General features: G+C 40.0%; 1 protein-coding gene and 1 non-coding gene across 2 annotated transcripts in view; one reads left to right on the top strand and one right to left on the bottom strand.

The window, feature by feature from the left end:
- Nucleotides 1-19,089, bottom strand: part of CFAP58 (cilia and flagella associated protein 58) — a 101,452-nt gene that overhangs the window by 56,196 nt on the left and 26,167 nt on the right. The window contains exons 10-11 of the mRNA XM_055561092.1: nucleotides 5,442-5,603; nucleotides 4,648-4,794 (exon numbers count right to left, since the gene is read on the bottom strand). Of these exons, the coding sequence (XP_055417067.1) occupies nucleotides 4,648-4,794; nucleotides 5,442-5,603 (309 nt within the window). The remainder of the gene's footprint in view (nucleotides 1-4,647; nucleotides 4,795-5,441; nucleotides 5,604-19,089) is intronic.
- TRNAH-GUG (transfer RNA histidin (anticodon GUG)) lies at nucleotides 7,265-7,336 on the top strand. Its single transcript has one exon. It is a non-coding gene; the product is annotated as a tRNA-His (tRNA).

The following is a 19,089-nucleotide window of genomic DNA, read 5'->3' as shown; positions in this document are numbered from 1 at the left end:
AGGTCAGCACAAGAAGGAAAGACGGAGGAAGAAATCTGCTTTCACCCACACCTGAAATCACAAGGGAGAGGACAAGACAATATTAAGCCTCCAACTTTTCAATGGCCTGCAGGTCAACATGTGAAAATGAAAAAGTAGTAACTTTTTCCTTCAAGGAAGAGTTGGGCTCCCCCACCTTCACCCACCCAGATATGTCACAAAAGGGATGACAGAAAACCAAATATTTGCAAGTGAATGCCCATGAACCAACCCAACTCTAGTTGCCACCTGCCTCTAATCCATGAAGACCACGAGTCATTAATCCCATAGCTCAAATTTATCCTAACAGTACAAGACGCCACACACCTAGCAATAGACCTGTAATGTCACAAACTAAATGCAGCTAGCTACCATAAAACACAGGGTTTCCTTTATGACATTTTGTTTGCTCATTCATGAAATATAGGTTGGTCCAGGGATAAGCAAAGGGAAACACTTAGTGAGAAAAGATCTGGTCTGGTATTGTATTTACCACTTTGGGGGGATTGCCTGTTAGGAAAGAGAGTCAAGAACCAGCCTTTCTATTTCTATAATCATTTAAGGTGACAGCGAAGACAGCAATAAAATACCTGTTTGGCTCATGCTTTCTTTAATAAAACTTTTATTTTCCCAGATGTGCAGCATTCACTTCCCTGTTCCTAAGTGCCGAGAGCTGATCAGAATCCATCAGCAGAACAAAATGAAACTGCTGTGTTATTAAAATGCAATCAATGGTGTGTAAAAGTATCTGTCTGAAATGTAAAACCATTCATGTGTTTGGCATTGCTTGGTGCTTTTTTCCCTAATATATCAAAATTCTGAGTGGTCTCCTTATGTCATAAATTTATGGGCTGTAAACAAGATGTGGCATTAGATGTTGGCAGCAAATGTTAACATCAACAAAATACCTTAGGTCTAATGCATCTAGCAGTTGTAAATCTGAGCTGTCTCATCCAGGAAAGATGGTAACAACTACCGTGCACCCAAAAAAGCTCATCAAGCAACATTCTAGACGGGACCCGAGGCATAAAGTCGTAATACGATGGCAGGACATGCTCTTCAGTCACCACCTCTACAATTATACACTTTTGTGATAGGTGTTCATGGCGTGTGTATCACCCAATCTGGCTGTGGGCATAAATCATATCTCAAGAACCATACTTGGGAACTTCTCTGGTGGTCCAGTGGTTAAGAATCAGCCTGCCAACACAGGGGACACAGGTTTGATCCCTGATCTGGGAAGATTCTACATGCTGCAGGGCAACTAAGCCTGTGGGCAGCAACTGTTGAGGACGTGATCTAGAGCCCGGGAGCCATAGCTACGGAAGCCCGTGCACCCCAGAGCCTATGTTCAATAAGAGACGCCACTGCAGCAAGAAGCTTTGGCCCCACAATGAAGAGTAGCCCCACGCACAGCAACTAGAGGGTAGCCCCTGCTCGCCACAACTACACAAAGCCCTGTGCCGCAAGAAGACCCAGTGCAGCCAAAAATAAATAAATAAAATTTCTTAAAAAAGAAGCATACTTGAGGGAGTTTGACCCCTTCATACGGTATCCCAAAATTCACTGGGTTTCACAGAGATCATCTGTTTATATCCTGCAAAATAAATAGGACCATCTGAAGTCTTCTAACCATGAGAATAACTAGGCTTTCTCCCTCTCTCCCTCCCCCTCCCTCCAACAGTTCCCATCCATGTTGCTCTAGAGAGTCCACTGAGTACAAGGATACGGTGCCCTGAAGCCAGCTGCTAATGTGACGCTGAGCTCTGGACACAGAGAATTTGCTGCTGAATTATTCACCAAGAATCAAAGTGCTGTCAGATTGATGTGGGATGATGGGGTGGTGATGAACAGAATTGAGAGCTTGTTAGGACTGGAAGGCAGACACTCAACATGAGATGGCCCCTTTAGTGCTGATGAAACAAGACGGGGACAGAATGGGCAGATGAACACAGATGCAGCAACATCTACAAGGAACCATTGACATCCTGTCATAACCATCATGTGCTGATAATGTCTAGAATCCTGAGGAGTCTGTAGAGCCTGGCAGCAACTGAAAAAGAAACACGGAAGAAGCAAGACTTTTCTATCGGGGGTGGGGGGGTGGGGGGGCGGTGATGAATGAGGATGGGGATGATCTCTTACGGACAATTGTTTGTCGTGGGCTTGGAGAAGCAATAAATTGGGTTGTCCTGTCAAAAAGCATCTCATGGTCTACCAAACAGGCTAGGGCTTGCCCTTCCGGGAGGGATTATGTACCAACATAGCTTTGTATAACTCACTATAATAAGCTACATGTTTCTCATGGAGTAAAGTTACTAAAAAAAAAAAAAAAACAATCTGCCCTTTCCTCCAGGGTTTTGGTTTGCAAAGCTCAGATGCATGAAATTCAGAGACCTCTGTAAATGTGATTCATCTTTGAGGCTGAAAAAGTTAAGAGGCTGAAACTCAACATTTGAGCTGTCATATTTTTCTAAAGGATGTCAAATGGGCTTAATGATAGGCCAAAATTATCTAGTCAAAGCACCATTGCAAGTCACCGTTGGATAACCTCAAATAATAAATCAAGGACGCAGCCTTTTTCTCTGTTCCTAATTCTTGCCTTAATGGGAAAAGCTGAGGAAAAGGCATCCTAGTTTCACAGTAAGTCCAAAGCAATCATCTTCCTGTAATCGATGACACAAAGCTATCCAGACCTAGGATTCACCATTTGGAGCAGACTTTCTAGAACAGAAGCCCTTTAATCATCTCCCTTAATCACCAGCTGCCAACTCTGCTGGCACAGGACCAAAGAGACAGAAACTTTATTTTATTATGATTAAAATAATATAAAGTTTATGATTTAAACTTTATTTTATTATAAACTTTATTCCTTTATTTTATTATGATGCTTCTTTGGAGCTATATGTATAGACGTCTAATGATGGAGGGTGTAACTGAAACAAATATTAACCAAAGTCCAACTAAGGAATCAGGAATAATCCCTTTTTGCATAGGACATTGCTTATTCTAAAGCAGGACTTTGTCTTCCTTGGACCCCATTATGCAGCAATAATTAATCTTTTGAAAAGAGCATTCCTTGGAAAGTAAGAGATGAGGATCAATGTCATCCTCTGAAAGGGAGAGATGATGTACCAAATCCAGTTACACTGAAGCCTTGCTAACATGGGTTCATGAGGCCTATGAGTGAAGCAGTGTTTGCAATAAGATTCTTCTGATTCAGCCAATGATAAATAAATACCATCCCACCATAGACTTCCAAGGTGGAACAAACACCCTCCTATAAAACTATTAATATGCTTTCAAACAAGGAGAATAAGGGCAAAGATGCAAGGTATTTTCAAATTTTAGAATATATAGTTATGTTTCTTTATATCTAAATAAATTTTAGTACGGAATTTTCTGTTTTTTTCTATCATGAGCTAGAGTGAGGAGATGAAAGTCTTAGGTAAATATATCAGTTGCCATATCTTTATTGTAAAGGCACTTTCATTACATTTTAATTTCTCTCCATCTTCATGTGCCTTAACTTAATTTAATGTAGTAGTTCTATTTCCATGAAGACCTATCATTAAGTTGACAAAACCTATTGTTAAACTGAGAGTTCGTATTTCAGTCTACAGCATCATAGAATCAAGGAAATTTGACATTAAATCTGTCCAATGCTACATATTCATTTTCAACATAGGAACTATCTTTGAAGATAATCATGTGCAGAAATTCAGTCTTTCACTGGCTATAGAAGTTTCTGCAAATGGCTCATAAACATACACATTTAAAAAAATAAAAGTGGCACTATTCTCTTAGAAGTTTCTTTTTAAATTCTTTGGTCAAATGGATTAGAAGGGAAATTTACAGGATTGGCTAGGAAATTCATTAGGTTTAATGAATATGTATAGTAAAAAGTATTTAATTCAAAGTTTTGATATGGTATAATTATTTGGCATATATTTGGGGGATGAGTCTTTATGTTATATTAGAAGACCTAGAATGTTCTAAATTTGTAGATTTAAAAGGATATATCTAAGCAATGTGTGAAGACAAAGGTGGTTCCCTAGAGGAGTGGTTGCAAAGTTCTTAGACTCACAGAAGTAAGGTGATCCATGAACCCAGTTGAGGGCCAAACAAGTAAGGACAAAGTCTGACACCTGGTAGACAACTGTCGGGGGCAGAAACAGCACGTGCACATGAAGTAAATAAGTATCAGGGCAGCGGCACAAAGGATTCTGCCAGCATTGTCTCATAGAAGTCCCGGGGAGGAGTGTGGGAGGGTTGAGTGCAAACAAAAGGCTGGACTTGAGTTGTAAATGCAAAGAGATCGTAGTGAGCCTGAAAGTTCCAGGACTTCCTGGGCACTGCTGACCTCCTAGGTTCTCTTCCACTGATGCCATGATAACCAGCACAGGCAATCTAGGAGCTCAGCATCTCCACTGGCCCCTTCCCGGTCTAGCTGGGAGCACTCCCTGTAGGGAAGACTGACCTCGAGGTGGTGGAGTGCATCCCCCTGGTGCTTTGGTTGTTCTCCCTGCCCCCCACCACCCCCGGCTATCCTCACTGAGCACGGAGCCTGGCCCCAGTGGGTCTAATGGACTGACAACTGGTCCACCGCCTTTATTGTAAGGTCTGTACCTTCAGCGTTTCCTTCTCCTTTTCTATGCGCTGCTGCTCCAGATGTAGTTTCACAAGTGCCGACTCCTTAGCTGAGATTTCTTCTTTCAATTGATCTACCTGATGGGTCATAATCTTTAATTTTCTCTTCATTTCCATTATTTCATCCTAACAAAATGAAAGGAGATGTGTTTGAAAGTGAATTAAATAGACATCATCCACTATAGAAGCTCAATACATAGTCAAGAGCTTTTAAGGGAGATTCATTTAAAACAAGGATTTCCTGATCGATTACAACTGGGTATCTTTGTATCTTGTGCCCATAGACCTCAAAGTATTTCATAGCATTAACTCTCCAAATATTTTCATGAGATAGATGTAAAAATACATAATGAATATGCCATACACATACACACATGCACACACTTTACTCCTCACTGTATGAGACAATTTGGAATCACAACAAACATTTTTAACTAAAAAATTACAAAGCAAAACTCTGCACTTAAATGACAAGACTATGCTGCTCCCCTCTGAGTCATGATAGCTATTAGCAGTTTTAAAAAGGAGAAACAGAAGAATGGCAATTCTACATAATAATTAAAACCAGGGCCTCAATCTTCACATCTGATCAAGTTGTGTCATTTCCATTTCAAACAATCTGACAGTTCTGCATAAACTGATCTTTTCTTTCAGGTGAATTCCCTGATTTCTTTCTCAATCTATTGTAAATTCTGCTATTAGAATAACAGAAACTGCTTTAAACCCAGCATGGGAAGGGAGCAAAATGTAAAGACATAAATATATTCTTTTACCTGAGCCTCAACCAGATTTTTACTATACAGATTCCTATCTGACCTCACAGCTTCATACAGGTTCTGTTGCTGTTTTAATTTAGTCTCTGATTCAGCGATTTTTTTCCTATAGTCAAAAATCTGCATTTCACGGACTTTTATGTCTTCCATGTTCATGAGGACCTGGAGGAGAAAGAAGTAATAAAGATGGTTAAATAGCCCATCTGTGGTTATTGGTTCAGGACAAACAGATTTTGCATCTCAGGGTAGCGAGCAGAAATGCCAGCAATCAGAAAATCTGACTGTGGCTATAATTATTGTGGTATGACACAGAAGCTCAGCCCAGCTGATTAGGGGCAAACATATACTTTATCTACAGCACCGTTCTGCTCACTTAGCACAGTTATTCTGTGATCACAAAACAGAACAGAAAATAAATTCTTTCAATTCTGAAAGCCTCTCTTGCCCACCCCACCCACCAAAAAAGGAAAGGAATTTAAAAAAACACAAGCTTAAACAGATCTTAACACAAAGCACTAGGAAGAGTAAGACATAGATTAGCTGTTTGGCCACAGTCGTGGCTTTATAAGGTTAACCACAAGAAAGAAAAGTGACCTCTGACATTGATAGCAATCATAATGCTACCTTTACCAATGTCAAACTCACTCCCATCATGGAAACCCAAAAGACTTCATAAAAACATGTGTTCTACTGTGTGCAAAACACTTTGAGGCAAGATGAGATGCAGAAGTACCTGCCTCTTTTTTGCAAGTATGGAAAACCGAGGCCCAGAATTCCACCGTGAGCCAATGCTTCTCGACAAGCAATCCACACAGTAGAAATGACATCATCATGACTCTTAGCTGCAATGACCATGGAAATTGCTTTTCTAAGGACAAACTTCTTCTAAAATTCCTTAAGAAAAAAAATTTTGCAAGGAAAACTGGTTGAATGAATAGAGCTTATACTTTAACAGCTAGAACACACCAGGAGAAAATTCTTAAGAATATTTCACTGCATTTCAGTGGAATTCTCTTAATTAATGACTGCAGTTGAAGGAAATAAACAGAGGAACATGACAGAGAAAGAAGGAAGGGGATGCACTTGAAGTAACACGGCCAGGGAAGCTTCATCGAATGAAGAGATTTACCTAGAACCTAAAGGTCAAACAGGACCTCTTTGTCATGGTGATATTATAATAAGGTTTTGGATACCTGTGAGCATCATGTTCCCGATCCCCAGTCATTGCAGTAGCGAATCCTTTTACTCTACTTGTAGAATTAGTACTCCAGAAAATATATTCTAAGAAACCCTCTTCTAATGTTTCCCCAACAGAATTAATGATGCCTGGTGCTTAATATATGTCCCTTTATATCTTTAAATAGTGAAAGAAGTGTTGTTAGTCGCTCAGTCGTGTCCAACTCTTTGCGACCCCATGGACCAGAGCCCACCAGGCTCCTCGTCCATGGAATTCTCCAGGCAATGTTACTGGAGTGGGTTGCCATTCTCTTCTCCAGGGGAATCATCCCAATGCAGGGATTGAACCCAGGTCTCCCACATTGCAGGCAGATTCTTTACCATTTGAGCCACCAGTGAAATCCAATATCTTTCAAAGTTTTCTTAGATTTATATTTAAGGAAGGATGGAATCAAATTTTAATAACTGTCTTTTTAGCATATATTATTTTGCACTACACTCTCAGTTCTATTGATCTGATATACTTAGTAACAAATGTCTTCTTTTACAAGTATTCTGATTTTATTTCTTTATTCATAGTCCCATATGCCGTAATTCTAAATAAGTGCATAAATGGGAAATAAACATTTATTTTCTCTTTCTTAGCTTCCCTGGTGGCTCAGACGGTAAAGCATCTGCCTGTGATGCAGGAGACCTGGGTTCGATTCCTGGGTTGGGAAGATCCCCTGGAGAAGGAAATGGCAACCCACTCCAGTACTCTTGACTGGAAAATCCCATGGATGAAGGAGCCTGGTAGGCTGCAGTCCGTGGGGCCGCAAAGAGTCAGACATGACTAAGCGACTTCACTTCTCTTTCTTATTTACTTGAACCTTCTTCTCCCTTCCACCCACATTAGTGCCTCATTGACATAGAAAGAAACCAGGTTAACGACCCAGTATGTGTTCTTCCATATTTTTCTTTGAATTCTGCATATTCTATTTAGGTCTACTAATGTCATTATCATAATAATAGCTAATATTTCTGAGGTACTTTCTATATACCAAGGATTTTACTGGTATTAACTCATTTAATCTTCACAAAAATCCTCATAGATGTGCATTGCTATGCTATGCTATGTTAAGTCACTTCAGTTGTGTCCGACTCTGTGTGACCCCATAGACGGCAGCCACCAGGCTCCCCCATCCCTGGGATTCTCCAGGCAAGAACACTGGAGTGGGTTGCCATTTCCTTCTCCAATGCATGAAAGTGAAAAGTGAAAGCGAAGTCGGTCAGTCATGTCCGACTCTTAGCGACCCCATGGACTGCAGCCTACCAGGCTCCTCCATCCATGGGATTTTCCAGGCAAGAGTACTGGAGTGGGGATTATCATATCCCAATTTTACAAATAAGGAAACTGAAGTCAAAAGAAGTAATGTTGTTCACAGCTAGCCAACTAGTGAATATACAGATTCAGGGGTTTGTTTTCCTTTTGCTTTCTGAATTTGGTCATTATTTTTCAGCAAAGTGGGATCCTCTTATATATTTTTATGCACCTTGCTTTTTATACTTTGTGGGAATTCTCCAGTGCAGGTGAACCCCTGCCCTCTGACAGGCATTCATTGGTTTCCATTTTTTTGCCAGTTTGAACCATGCTACAATAAACATTTTATACACGTGTTCTTATGCACCTGTTCTTTTACTTCTGTTGGGATGGATTCCCAGAAGAGGAGTATGTGGCTCAAAAGACATATATATTTTTAACTTTAATAGATACTGCTAGATTGCTTTCCGGAGAAGGCAATGGCACCCCACTCCAATACTCTTGCCTGGAAAATCCCATGGGCGGAGGAGCCTGGTGGGCTGCAGTCCATGGGGTCGCGAAGAGTTGGACATGACTGAGTGACTTCACTTCCACTTTTCACTTTCATGCCTTGGAGAAGGAAATGGCAACCCATTCCAGTGTTCTTTCCTGGAGAATCCCAGGGATGGGGGAGCCTGGTGGGCTGCCATCTATGCGGTCGCGAAGAGTCGGACACAACTAAAGTGACTTAGCAGTAGCAGATTGCTTTCAAAAATGGCTGTAACATTTTACATTTTCATACCCCCAGCAATAGCTTTCTTAATAGAAAACTATCCTTGTGGTTTCAGGATAAACCCTCTTTGGTCATACTGGATGATTCTTTTAATGTACTGTTGAATTTGGTTTGCTAGAATTTCATTTAGGACCCTACATACATATTCATAAGTGACCTAAGTCTACAGTTTCCTTTTTGGTTCTATTTTAATATCAAGATTTCTGCTAGTTTCATAAAGTGAGCTGAGTACCCTTTTGTTCATTCATTCAACCACTCGCCTACTTATTCATTCACTCACTGAACATGCATTGAGGGCCCATCTATAGCAGGCACTATAAAAGCACCAGTGATGTAAAGAAAAATAAGATGCATTCCCTACCCTCAAATTCACTCCTAGTGAGTGACTCCACTGTAAAATGATAATCAAGGAATGGATACAACCACTAATCTGAGACATGCACAGGGTGTTATGAGAGAATTAAACACTGGGTAATAGGGTGGCCATAAACATTTTATCGAAGAAGTTAATATTTGGTATTTACATAATTTGTGAGAACTACCTCTTCCTTCTTGTTCCTAGATCATCCCACCCAAGGACCCATTCATCCCCAAGCTTTCTCCAAGGCCTGGAGTTTTTGTTCACTATCACAGCAGAAGGCATGGGTTAGGTCAGTAAAGTAATGCCAATCAATATTACCCCTAAGACCAACACAACACTGTAAAGCAATTATCCTCCAATAAAAAATAAATTAATAAAAGAGAAAAATAAATGAAATACAGAAATTCCAACATAAAAAAAAATACCCCCAAGAATATATAATACATTTTTCTAAATTCATATACAGAAAAAAAATTTACATAGCCTGGGAATTATCTGATTCTTAAAAGTTTGAAGGAACCCAATTCTAAAATAATTAGGCCCCCAGTGACAACACTGGAGCTAATTCTCTCTCAGATGTTTTGGTGGCTTCCATGAAGGAAAGTTATGACCAACCTAGATAGCATATTCAAAAGCAGAGACATTACTTTGCCAACAAAGGTCTGTCTAGTCAAGGCTATGGTTTTCCCTGTGGTCATGTATGGATGTGATAGTTGGACTGTGAAGAAGGCTGAGCGCCAAAGAATTGATGCTTTTGAACTGTGGTGTTGGAGAAGACTCCTGAGAGTCCCTTGGACTGCAAGGAGATTCAACCAATCCATTCTGAAGGAGATCAGCCCTGGGCTTTCTTTGGAAGGAATGATGCTAAAGCTGAAACTCCAGTACTTTGGCCACCTCATGCAAAGAGTTGACTCATTGGAAAAGACTCTGATGCTGGGAGGGATTGGGGGCAGGAGGAGAAGGGGACGACAGAGGATGAGATGGCTGGATGGCATCACTGACTCGATGGACGTGAGTCTGAGTGAACTGCGGGAGTTGGTGATGGACAGGGAGGCCTGGCGTGCTGCGATTCATGGGGTCACAAAGAGTCAGACACGACTGAGCGACTGAACTGAACTGAACTGAACTGATGGTTATTAATCTTTCTATGGTTTCTACTTCTCCTTGAGTCAAGCCTTGATGTGTGTACATATTTTCAAGAAAAATATCTATTTTAAGCAATCTTTTACATTTATGCAACTAGAGTTGCACAAAGTACTTTTTTATATTCATTCATTCATTTATTTGGCTGCACCAGGCCTTAGTTGCAGCACGTGGATCCTCAATGCTCAAGGTGGCATGGGTTCTTTAGTTGTAGCATGCCAGATCTTTTATTTGCAGCATGTGGGATCTAGTTCCTTGAAGTGAAGTGAAGTTGCTCAGTCGTGTCCAACTCTTGGTGACCCCATGGACTGTAGCCCACCAGGCTTCTCCATCCATGGAATTTTCTAGGCAAGAGTACTGGAGTGGGTTGCCATTTTCTTCTCCAGGGGATTTTCCCAACCCAGGGATCAAACCCCAGGTCTCCAGCATTGCAGGTAGACACTTTATCCTCTGAGCCACCAGGGAATCCCTAGTTCTTTGACTAGGGATCAAACCCAGGCCCCCTGCATTGGGAGCGTGGAGTCTTAGCCACTGGACACCAGGGAAGTCCTTGTACAAAGTATTTTATATTATTTTGCTGTTTTATTTTTATTAATTTACATCACCCACTTTGTGTGGAAAGAAAATGGCCCAAGGTAAGAATATATACCGACTCAGTGATGAATGGCTTGCATTGTTGGTTAGGGGACTTGAAGGAATAAAATTAGAAAACTTGAGAAGAGGAGGCCTGCAGAAGAGGCATGTGGGTAGATCTGAAATGAAAAGACATTTCACTCCTTCCATCTTCTCTTTGATCTATCCCTTGAAAATGAGTAGCAGGTGGCCTTTTAAGGTACCACCACTAGCAACTAAAATGTTTAAGTTAGGAACAAATGGGAAACCTAAATAAGGTATCCATTCCTGGATCTGTTACTTGTTTGATTTTTTTTAAAGAAAGACACTATCTTAGCCCCAAATGTAGCCTTTCTATGGACATGACCATCTTTCTTAGGGTCAGGGAAATGAATAGATTGAAAATACTTTGAACAGCATCATCAGCATTCAGAATATCAAGCAGCACATCAGAGAAAAGAAAAAAATTGCTTGTTCAATCACTTTGAGAAATATTACAGTAAGGATAATCCTTTGCACAGACAGAATTTTTCCAGAGAAAAGATGTAACCAAGGGCATTTCTTTCTGGGGACCCAGCTGCTGCTGCTGCTGCTAAGTCGCTTCAGTCGTGTCCAACTCTGTGCAACCCCATAGACAGCAGCCCACCAGGCTCCCCCGTCCCTGGGATTCTCCAGGCAAGAACACTGGAGTGGGTACCCAGCTAGCCAGGTTCATCTTTTTGCAAACAACAGTAAACAAAGTCTAACTTGTTTCCAGATTCTTGAAGCTGGGAGTAATAGGAACCCATCATGATACCAAAAAGATCAAAGGTTATTTTGTTTAAATGACAGCAAAAATTTTTAAAGTATAGAAACAAAGGGAAAAGAATTCACAAAGCAATTTAGTTCCAAGTGTTGGGACTCAATTTGTTTTGAGGGAAATCATTCAAACCACTGTCACATAGAGGTTCAAATCCTGAAAATTCATAAAATGTGCGGAGTATTAGGTAGACACAAAACCCTTCATCAGCAAAATGTTCCCAGTTTAAATGGATATATCAGAGAATGCAGAATGCCAGCTATGGGCCTGGAGCTTAATTAATTGATTATACTTTAGATACCTCAAACCAACTCTGAGATAAATCACATCCAAATATAGAGTTCTATTACAGCCAGAGGGTTGGTGAGCTAGCATGTGGAGGCCTACTTCAGAGGAGACCAGAAAATGCTTACTGTGCACTCTGAGGGCACAGGCTCAGTTTATAACCTACTGCCTTTTCCTTTCCTGTTAAAACAACCTGCCAATAGAAATAATAGTGAGACAAAAATGAATAATGTGTGCAGGAAATCTGCAGCCATAGTCAAAACATCATATGTACTAAGGCAGGAAGAGAAAGTAGGTCATTGAATTTGGAATCTTTTAACTTGCAATTGATGAAATATCAGTACAATAAACTTTTAAAGTAAGTTTTTCTGACTTGGTGTCAATGGCTTGAATGCTGACAATGCCTTTACTTCCATAATAAAACTGGAAAACTCACTCTCAAAAAAAAAAAAAAATTTGTGCCCAGTCATGTGAAATTTTAAGTCTTCTCTATTTGTCTTGCTTTCTTATTTTATCCTCTATCTCAAATTCAGGGAGGCATATCTATTTTTCTATCTGTTTTTAATAACATGTTATGCTACAAATGAAGGCTATAATATCTGCCTAGGAGAGCTATAATGAGGATAACAGTGAGAAAAATTATATTTATACCATAATATAAGTACCAGGCATATCATAATTTAATCATTTAATAAATGTTAATAGACTATCATGGTATGTTAACATTATGTGATATTATATAATATTAGCACTTAAAAAATCAATTTGGTTTTTTTCTATGGATCACTCTGTTCTCCTCCAGGAAAAGAGAGATCCATAGTACAGTTATTTCATTATAACATGAAAAGCTTATAATTTGTGTATGTCCCCTTGAAGGCTCTCTCCAGAGTTCTACCCTATTAAAGATGCTCTGTATTAAAAACTTCAAATTAATATTGAAAATACAGAAACTTCGTTTTATTATGAAGTACCTATTTAGTGAATGATATTTCTTTGATCAACTTCTGCTATCCTCACTTACTTCTAAATCCTTGAAAGCACATTATTATTCATTTCTTGGAACCTCTGTCTACGAGAGCTTTGTTTGACATTGTTATAAGGCAAATAAGCAGGGAGCTAAGAAACTTGTCAGTAGGAATTCATTGTGAAAAATGCTTTTCAGTATATAAGAAAAGGGAGGGGATAGCTAGAAGTTTAATATTTAGAATGAAAAAGAAGGGGGTCCTAAAATGAGCCAAATGCATAATGTGCAGAATGTTCCCCAGTTTTAATCATTAACTAGGAAAGATCTTACCTAAAATTTATAAAAGTCTAGAAAAGAGTAAATATGGTGGACCATAACTTATAATTGGGCTTCTCTAATAGCTCAGTCGGTAAAGAATCTGCCTGCAGTGCAGGAGACCTGGGTTCGATCCCTGGGTCAGGAAGATCCCCCAGAGAAGAAAATAACAACCCACTCCAGTATTCTTGCCTGGAAAATCCCATGGACAGAGGAGCCTGGTGGGCTACAGTCCATAGGGTCACATGAATTGGACACGACTTAGCAACTAAACCACCACAACTTATAATGCCACTCTTGGTGCATCTCAATTTAGCTGAATAATAAAATTTATACTGCACCAGAGGAAAAACCATGAAGATAAAAAGTGCTGAATATATACTGTGTAAAATATCTAGTGGGGAGCTGCTGTGTAGCCCAAGGAGCTCAGCTCAGTGATGACCTAGAGGGATGGAATGGGGTAGGGGGAGGCTCAAGAAGGAGGGGATATATATACACTATAGCTGACTCATTTTGCTGTACAGTGAAACTAACACAACATGGCAAAGCAATTATACTCCAATAATAGAAGAAAAAAAGTCCAACTATAAGTGCTGAAACACTATAGTAGCTTGTCATGGCTCCATGAATATTTGCTCCCACCACCTCTATGAGAGGAGTCTACTTGCCCTTGCTGTTGAGGCTGGGCCTGGACACGTGACTTGCCATAGCTGATGGGATGTCAGAGAACATTAGGCAAGTAGAGACCCATGAACTGTGCTTGCATGGTTGGGTCTGTCCTTTGCATTCCTTCCATTCTCCATGAGAACAGTGTACACATCCTGAAGGATGAGAAGCACACAGAGAACATCTGGACCCAACCCACAGCCCCAGGCCAAGCCCAGGCAAGCTCAGCCCAGATCAGCTGACCCTTGTGAACTGCAGGTGTGTGAGTGAGAAAGAAGTGCTTGTTTTTGCATGCCGGTGAGACCTGGTGGTTGTTTATTATGCAGTAATATCATGGCACATGTTGACTGAGACAAACACATAAGGAAAGGCTTGGGATTCTGAGCCATCCAATTCTGGCACAAAAAGGGATCTTCTTTCTCATTTGCAAAAGCCAAGTCAAATTAATAAAATGTAATGTAGGGCTTTCAGCAGCTTAGATTTCACCTTTTTTTCCTTCTAAATAAAAAGAATCAGAAAGCAAATGTTGACACTGTTTTTGTAGCCCAGAAGGAAGAGGAGATCAGGCCAGCTAAAATTGCCAACGATAGTTAAGATAACATTGTCCATCATGGCAACCTATTTCAAAAGAATTTAAAGGCGAGCAGACCCATAAGTTTAAGAAAGTTTAGGCACTCAGTCATGTCCACTTTGTGACCTCATGGGATAACAGATTACTGAAGAAGAATTTAATATAGATACCTAAAAATAAGTCTTTGACTGGTTGATTCAGTTGTCTAATTATGCTTTCCGTTCACCCTTTCAAAATATATTTGGATACCTATTTAATGAATAAGTAACATAAAGACCTCAAGAAGACTTGCCCTCGAGGAACTTGTAAATGGCATGAGGCACACTCAGAAACGCAGATACTGTAATAACATCAGACTTCTTCACCTGCCAGAGAGGGGAACCAAGTACAGATGGATTAGAAAACATTTTAAATAAAGCTCCTCTAAGGTTTTATTGGTCCTTGACTGAAGGGCAAGGTTTTTTAGTATTTTTTCTTTGGATCAGGATACTAAAGTAATATATATTCATTTCAGAAAATTTGAAGAACACAAAAAGCACACAAGAGGTAAATTAAAAACGATCCGTATCCCTACTACTCAGAAATACCTAGTTTTCACATGTTGATCCATTACCTTCTACTCTTTTTCCTGTTAAAAAAAAGGAACTAGACTTCAGCTTTTTCTTCTTGCCTAACTCTCAGAGAATACTTTTCTTTATCTATGTGGGTTAAACAACATACACACATACAACTTTCTCCCAGAGCAAGTCTATGAGATTTCTCCTGTCACTGATTTTGCCACAAACATGCTCAATTTGCATATACAGTTCTTTCTTCATCTCCAGAAAATATTTTCTGTTACATCTTTGAATTGGGGCTCAGTTCCTCCATCAGAGACCAGCAACCTATACGATGCTTTTTATTCCCTGTCCTTATCTCTTATCCTCTCTTTGATCATTTTTGTCTTTTTTTGTTTCCACCTGTATTCTAAGAGTATGAAGAAAACGTTGGAAGAAAAGCTATAACCAACCTAGACAGCATATTAAAAAGTAGAGACATTACTTGGCTGACACAGGTCCGTCTAGTCAAAGCTATGGTTTTCCCAGTAGTCATGGATGTGAAAATTGGACCATAAAGAAAGCTGAGCACTGAAGAACTGATGCCTTTGAACTGTGATGTTGGAGAAGACTCTTGAGAGTCCCTTGGACTGCAAGGAGATCCAACCAGTCCATCCTAAAGGAGATCAGTCCTGAATGTTCATTGGAAGGACGGATGCTAAAGCTGAAGCTCCAATACTTTGGCCACCTGATGCGAAGAACTGACTTATTTGAAAAGACCCTGATGCTGGGAAAGACTGAAGGCAGGAGGAGAAGGGGACAACAGAGGATGAGATCGTTGGATGGTATTACCAACTCAATAGACATGAGTTTGAGCAAGCTCCAGGAGTCAGTGATGGACAATAAAGCCTGGCATGCTGCAGTCCATGGGGTCACAAAGTCACAAACTGAGTGACTAAGCTGAACTGAACATTCTAAGAGAACTACTCAAGTTTGCACTCCACTTCACTGATTCCATTTTCCACATCAGTTCTTTCTTTATTAGCTTACTAACTTCAATGTGGATTTTAAATCTACCATTGCTTGCTTTGGGTTGGTTTGAGGTTTGCATTTTTTTTAGTCTCTTTACAACTGGTCCTTATTTTATCCATCACTTCCTTTCTTTATCTTTGTTTTGTCTTAGAAGTAATGTCATCTTGGACTTATAACCCAGATGATAGTCCTCTATCCTACCGGGGTCACACTGTTCTTAACCACAACAACAGAACATCTATAATCTTCATTTTGTGTGCTAGGGAGCCCAACATGACACCTAGTATCTCTAAGAATATTCTTAGAGTAATTCTATTTCTCCTATTCACTGTGGCTTTGATTTCCTATTTCAATAGAATTCCAGATTCTCGATTGGCACTTTTCTCTGGCACATATGGTTCCTTTCCTAGGTGTGTTACCTCATGTCCCACATCCCTCATCACCCCGTCCCTACCCCGACAAAGCACAATCCAGCCACAGGGTTGATGCAGGCTGTCACTGTTGCAGGTACAGAGCACAGTAAAGAACTTAAACTTGACCATCAGAGGTCCCATGCTTAGCACTTCCTCGGTCATTCCTGCCCTGGGAACTGGTCCTGTCTCCCAGAAGAGCCCAGCCTACTCTCTCATCTTCTCCTGTCTCCCCCCATTTCCTGCTCACCACTGCCCCTCTCCTTCCCAACTGCAAGCAAGTTCAAGGGACTGTGAATTGAGGGCCAGGTGGATTTTCCTCAGTTCACCTCTACTGGCTTTAAAATTCTCATCCAATCTCTTTTCTTCTATTGTAGCATGGCCTTATGTCAACCTTAGTGTTTGATGCCATTAAAACTTTTCACCTCTGTTACTGACATTTAACAAGAAGTTGAAAATAGCTACATTCAAATGCCAGTTTGAGCAAAAATTCTGGGCTGTTTATCTACAAATTAATTATTTACTTGCTTATTTATGAAATGTTTCATAGCATTTACTATGTGCCAGAGATCATTCTAAATACTTTACCGACATTACCTCATTTAATTTTCACTACCCACCCCATGATATAATGACCCCAATCCTTTTCGTCTTCACACAGATAAAATTTAGGTCAAACCATATAAATAATTTTGCATTTTGTTCTTATCAGATTCATATTGTGACCATATTCCCCATTTAAAAAATATTTTTCAAACACATGATTTTAATGGCACATGGCAAATTTGCACAATTTATTTTGAAGAATATTCTTTTATAAAAATCTGTGCATTCTTATTCTTCATATACTCAGTTTTTACAAAAGAAATTGTGGGGTCAAAAGGATAAACTTGGAACAACCCACTTTAGAAGGAGATGAAAATATCAGTTTCATGACATCTTCCCCCAGTCCTTGGTATTATTCCTCAACTTCCTATAAATAGGATACATGAAAGGGAGCTTTCTGTTTGTGGGAATGAGGTACGTGTGTGTGCGTGTGACAGTAAAGAAAGAAATATGAGAAAGTGTCAAAAAGATATACATGTTTTTAATAAGATGTCCAGAAGTGACTCAAGTTGCTGTAGCAACTGATACACGCTGTCAGGAGTTAAGTAAGAGAGAAAAATTATAGTTGATAAATAATATTTTAAGAACTTGTGCTTAAATTATTTAGGTGAGACATTATGCAACCTTGTGCAGTTAAACATCAGAAATTGTGAAAACCAGTTACCAGCAAAACTTGGTGCCAGTATCTCTCCTTCATAAGGAAAGAAACACACAATCCTATTTTAAAATCAGTGACAGCAATCTTCTTTTTATCACTCATCATCTATCTATTTGTTCAACCCAGTTTTGGTACCTACTATTTACAAGCATTTACTATGTGCTGGAAATGAAGAGAAGAATAAGATAAAGTCCTTGCTGCCAAGAGCTCACTACAAACAAAGGTATAAATAAATAAGTACACTAGAAGATGGTAAGAGCTCTTCCAGAGATATCAACAAACCCATGAAGTAGGAAGTGACTAGCTCTGCCTAAGGAGTTAAAATAGGTTTGACCCCAGACATGAGCATTTGATCTGGGTACTGAAGCATGAATAAGAATTTTTCATTCCGAGAAGGGGGAGGAAAGGGCTTTCCAGATAAAACAAAGAGCTTAGCCTCTGTTGTATAAGTCAGAATATATGAATTGCTGTGTCTTGCATGGGTTACAGGTATGTAACAAAACACTGATTCACTCTATCCATAGGTGGGCCAGGTGGGACCTGGGCAGCTAGCATCCCTGGGTGAGCCCCTCCAGCCCTGCACAGGCTCATCCCCCTCATTCCCACATACTGTAGACATGCTATTTTCTACAATGCTGTGATGCAAAGAATGTTAGGAAGCACTGCCCCAGGTTGCTGAGAGATGACTGAGGTTTGTAAGGCTGGGAGTAATAATAAGATTCCATTGGAATTTTGAACAACTCTGACAGTGTGATGGCAGCCAGGAGTGGCGGGAGACTGACTGCCAGAAGGAAGACTTAGGAGGTTACAACAGATTATACATTCAGATATAGTCTCTGTCTCACCAGGTAAGGCCCCTCCCTTAGTAGAATCACACTGCTGCCCGAGGATATCAAGCTTGATCACGTAACTCCCTTTGATCAATGAAATATGAGTGGACTGACCCTTTACCCTTCCTTTGCCAGCAGAAGCTCTGAGAGCATATCAAAGGTTCACTATTACACAGTTTTCCCTCTATAAGAGGCCAACACATTCCAACAGAGTCCATCTGCAATGAAGAGGACGTGAAGCAGAGCTGTGGCTGACCCTCAAAGGTCATTAATGTGAACAAAACATAGATCTCTGTTGCTATAAACGACTGAGACCTGAGGGTATTTGCTACAACTTAATCTGACAGATACAGAGGCTAACAAGCTTAGCCACACTAGAGAACATGAGTGCCTGAACTGACAACTAGTCCTCTCAGGGTCAGTAAATCAATCAGTGGAGCTTCTTACATGATCAAGTTGCAAGAGGAATAGGCTGTTTTACAATGCTTCCAACCAGGGGTATGAGGATCACGGGGCATCTTTTACAAGGAAGACATGTCCTGCCAGGGATGGACTGATCACATGCATTTGTGTTCCTCCAAACTTACAGTCTGAAATATCTAATCAGCATTT

The sequence above is a fragment of the Bubalus kerabau genome, chromosome 22 (assembly GCF_029407905.1).
Source record: "Bubalus kerabau isolate K-KA32 ecotype Philippines breed swamp buffalo chromosome 22, PCC_UOA_SB_1v2, whole genome shotgun sequence".
NCBI classification, from domain to species: Eukaryota; Metazoa; Chordata; class Mammalia; order Artiodactyla; family Bovidae; genus Bubalus; species Bubalus kerabau.
Note: the sequence above shows the minus strand (reverse complement) of the source record. Positions and strands in the feature narration are given on the sequence as shown.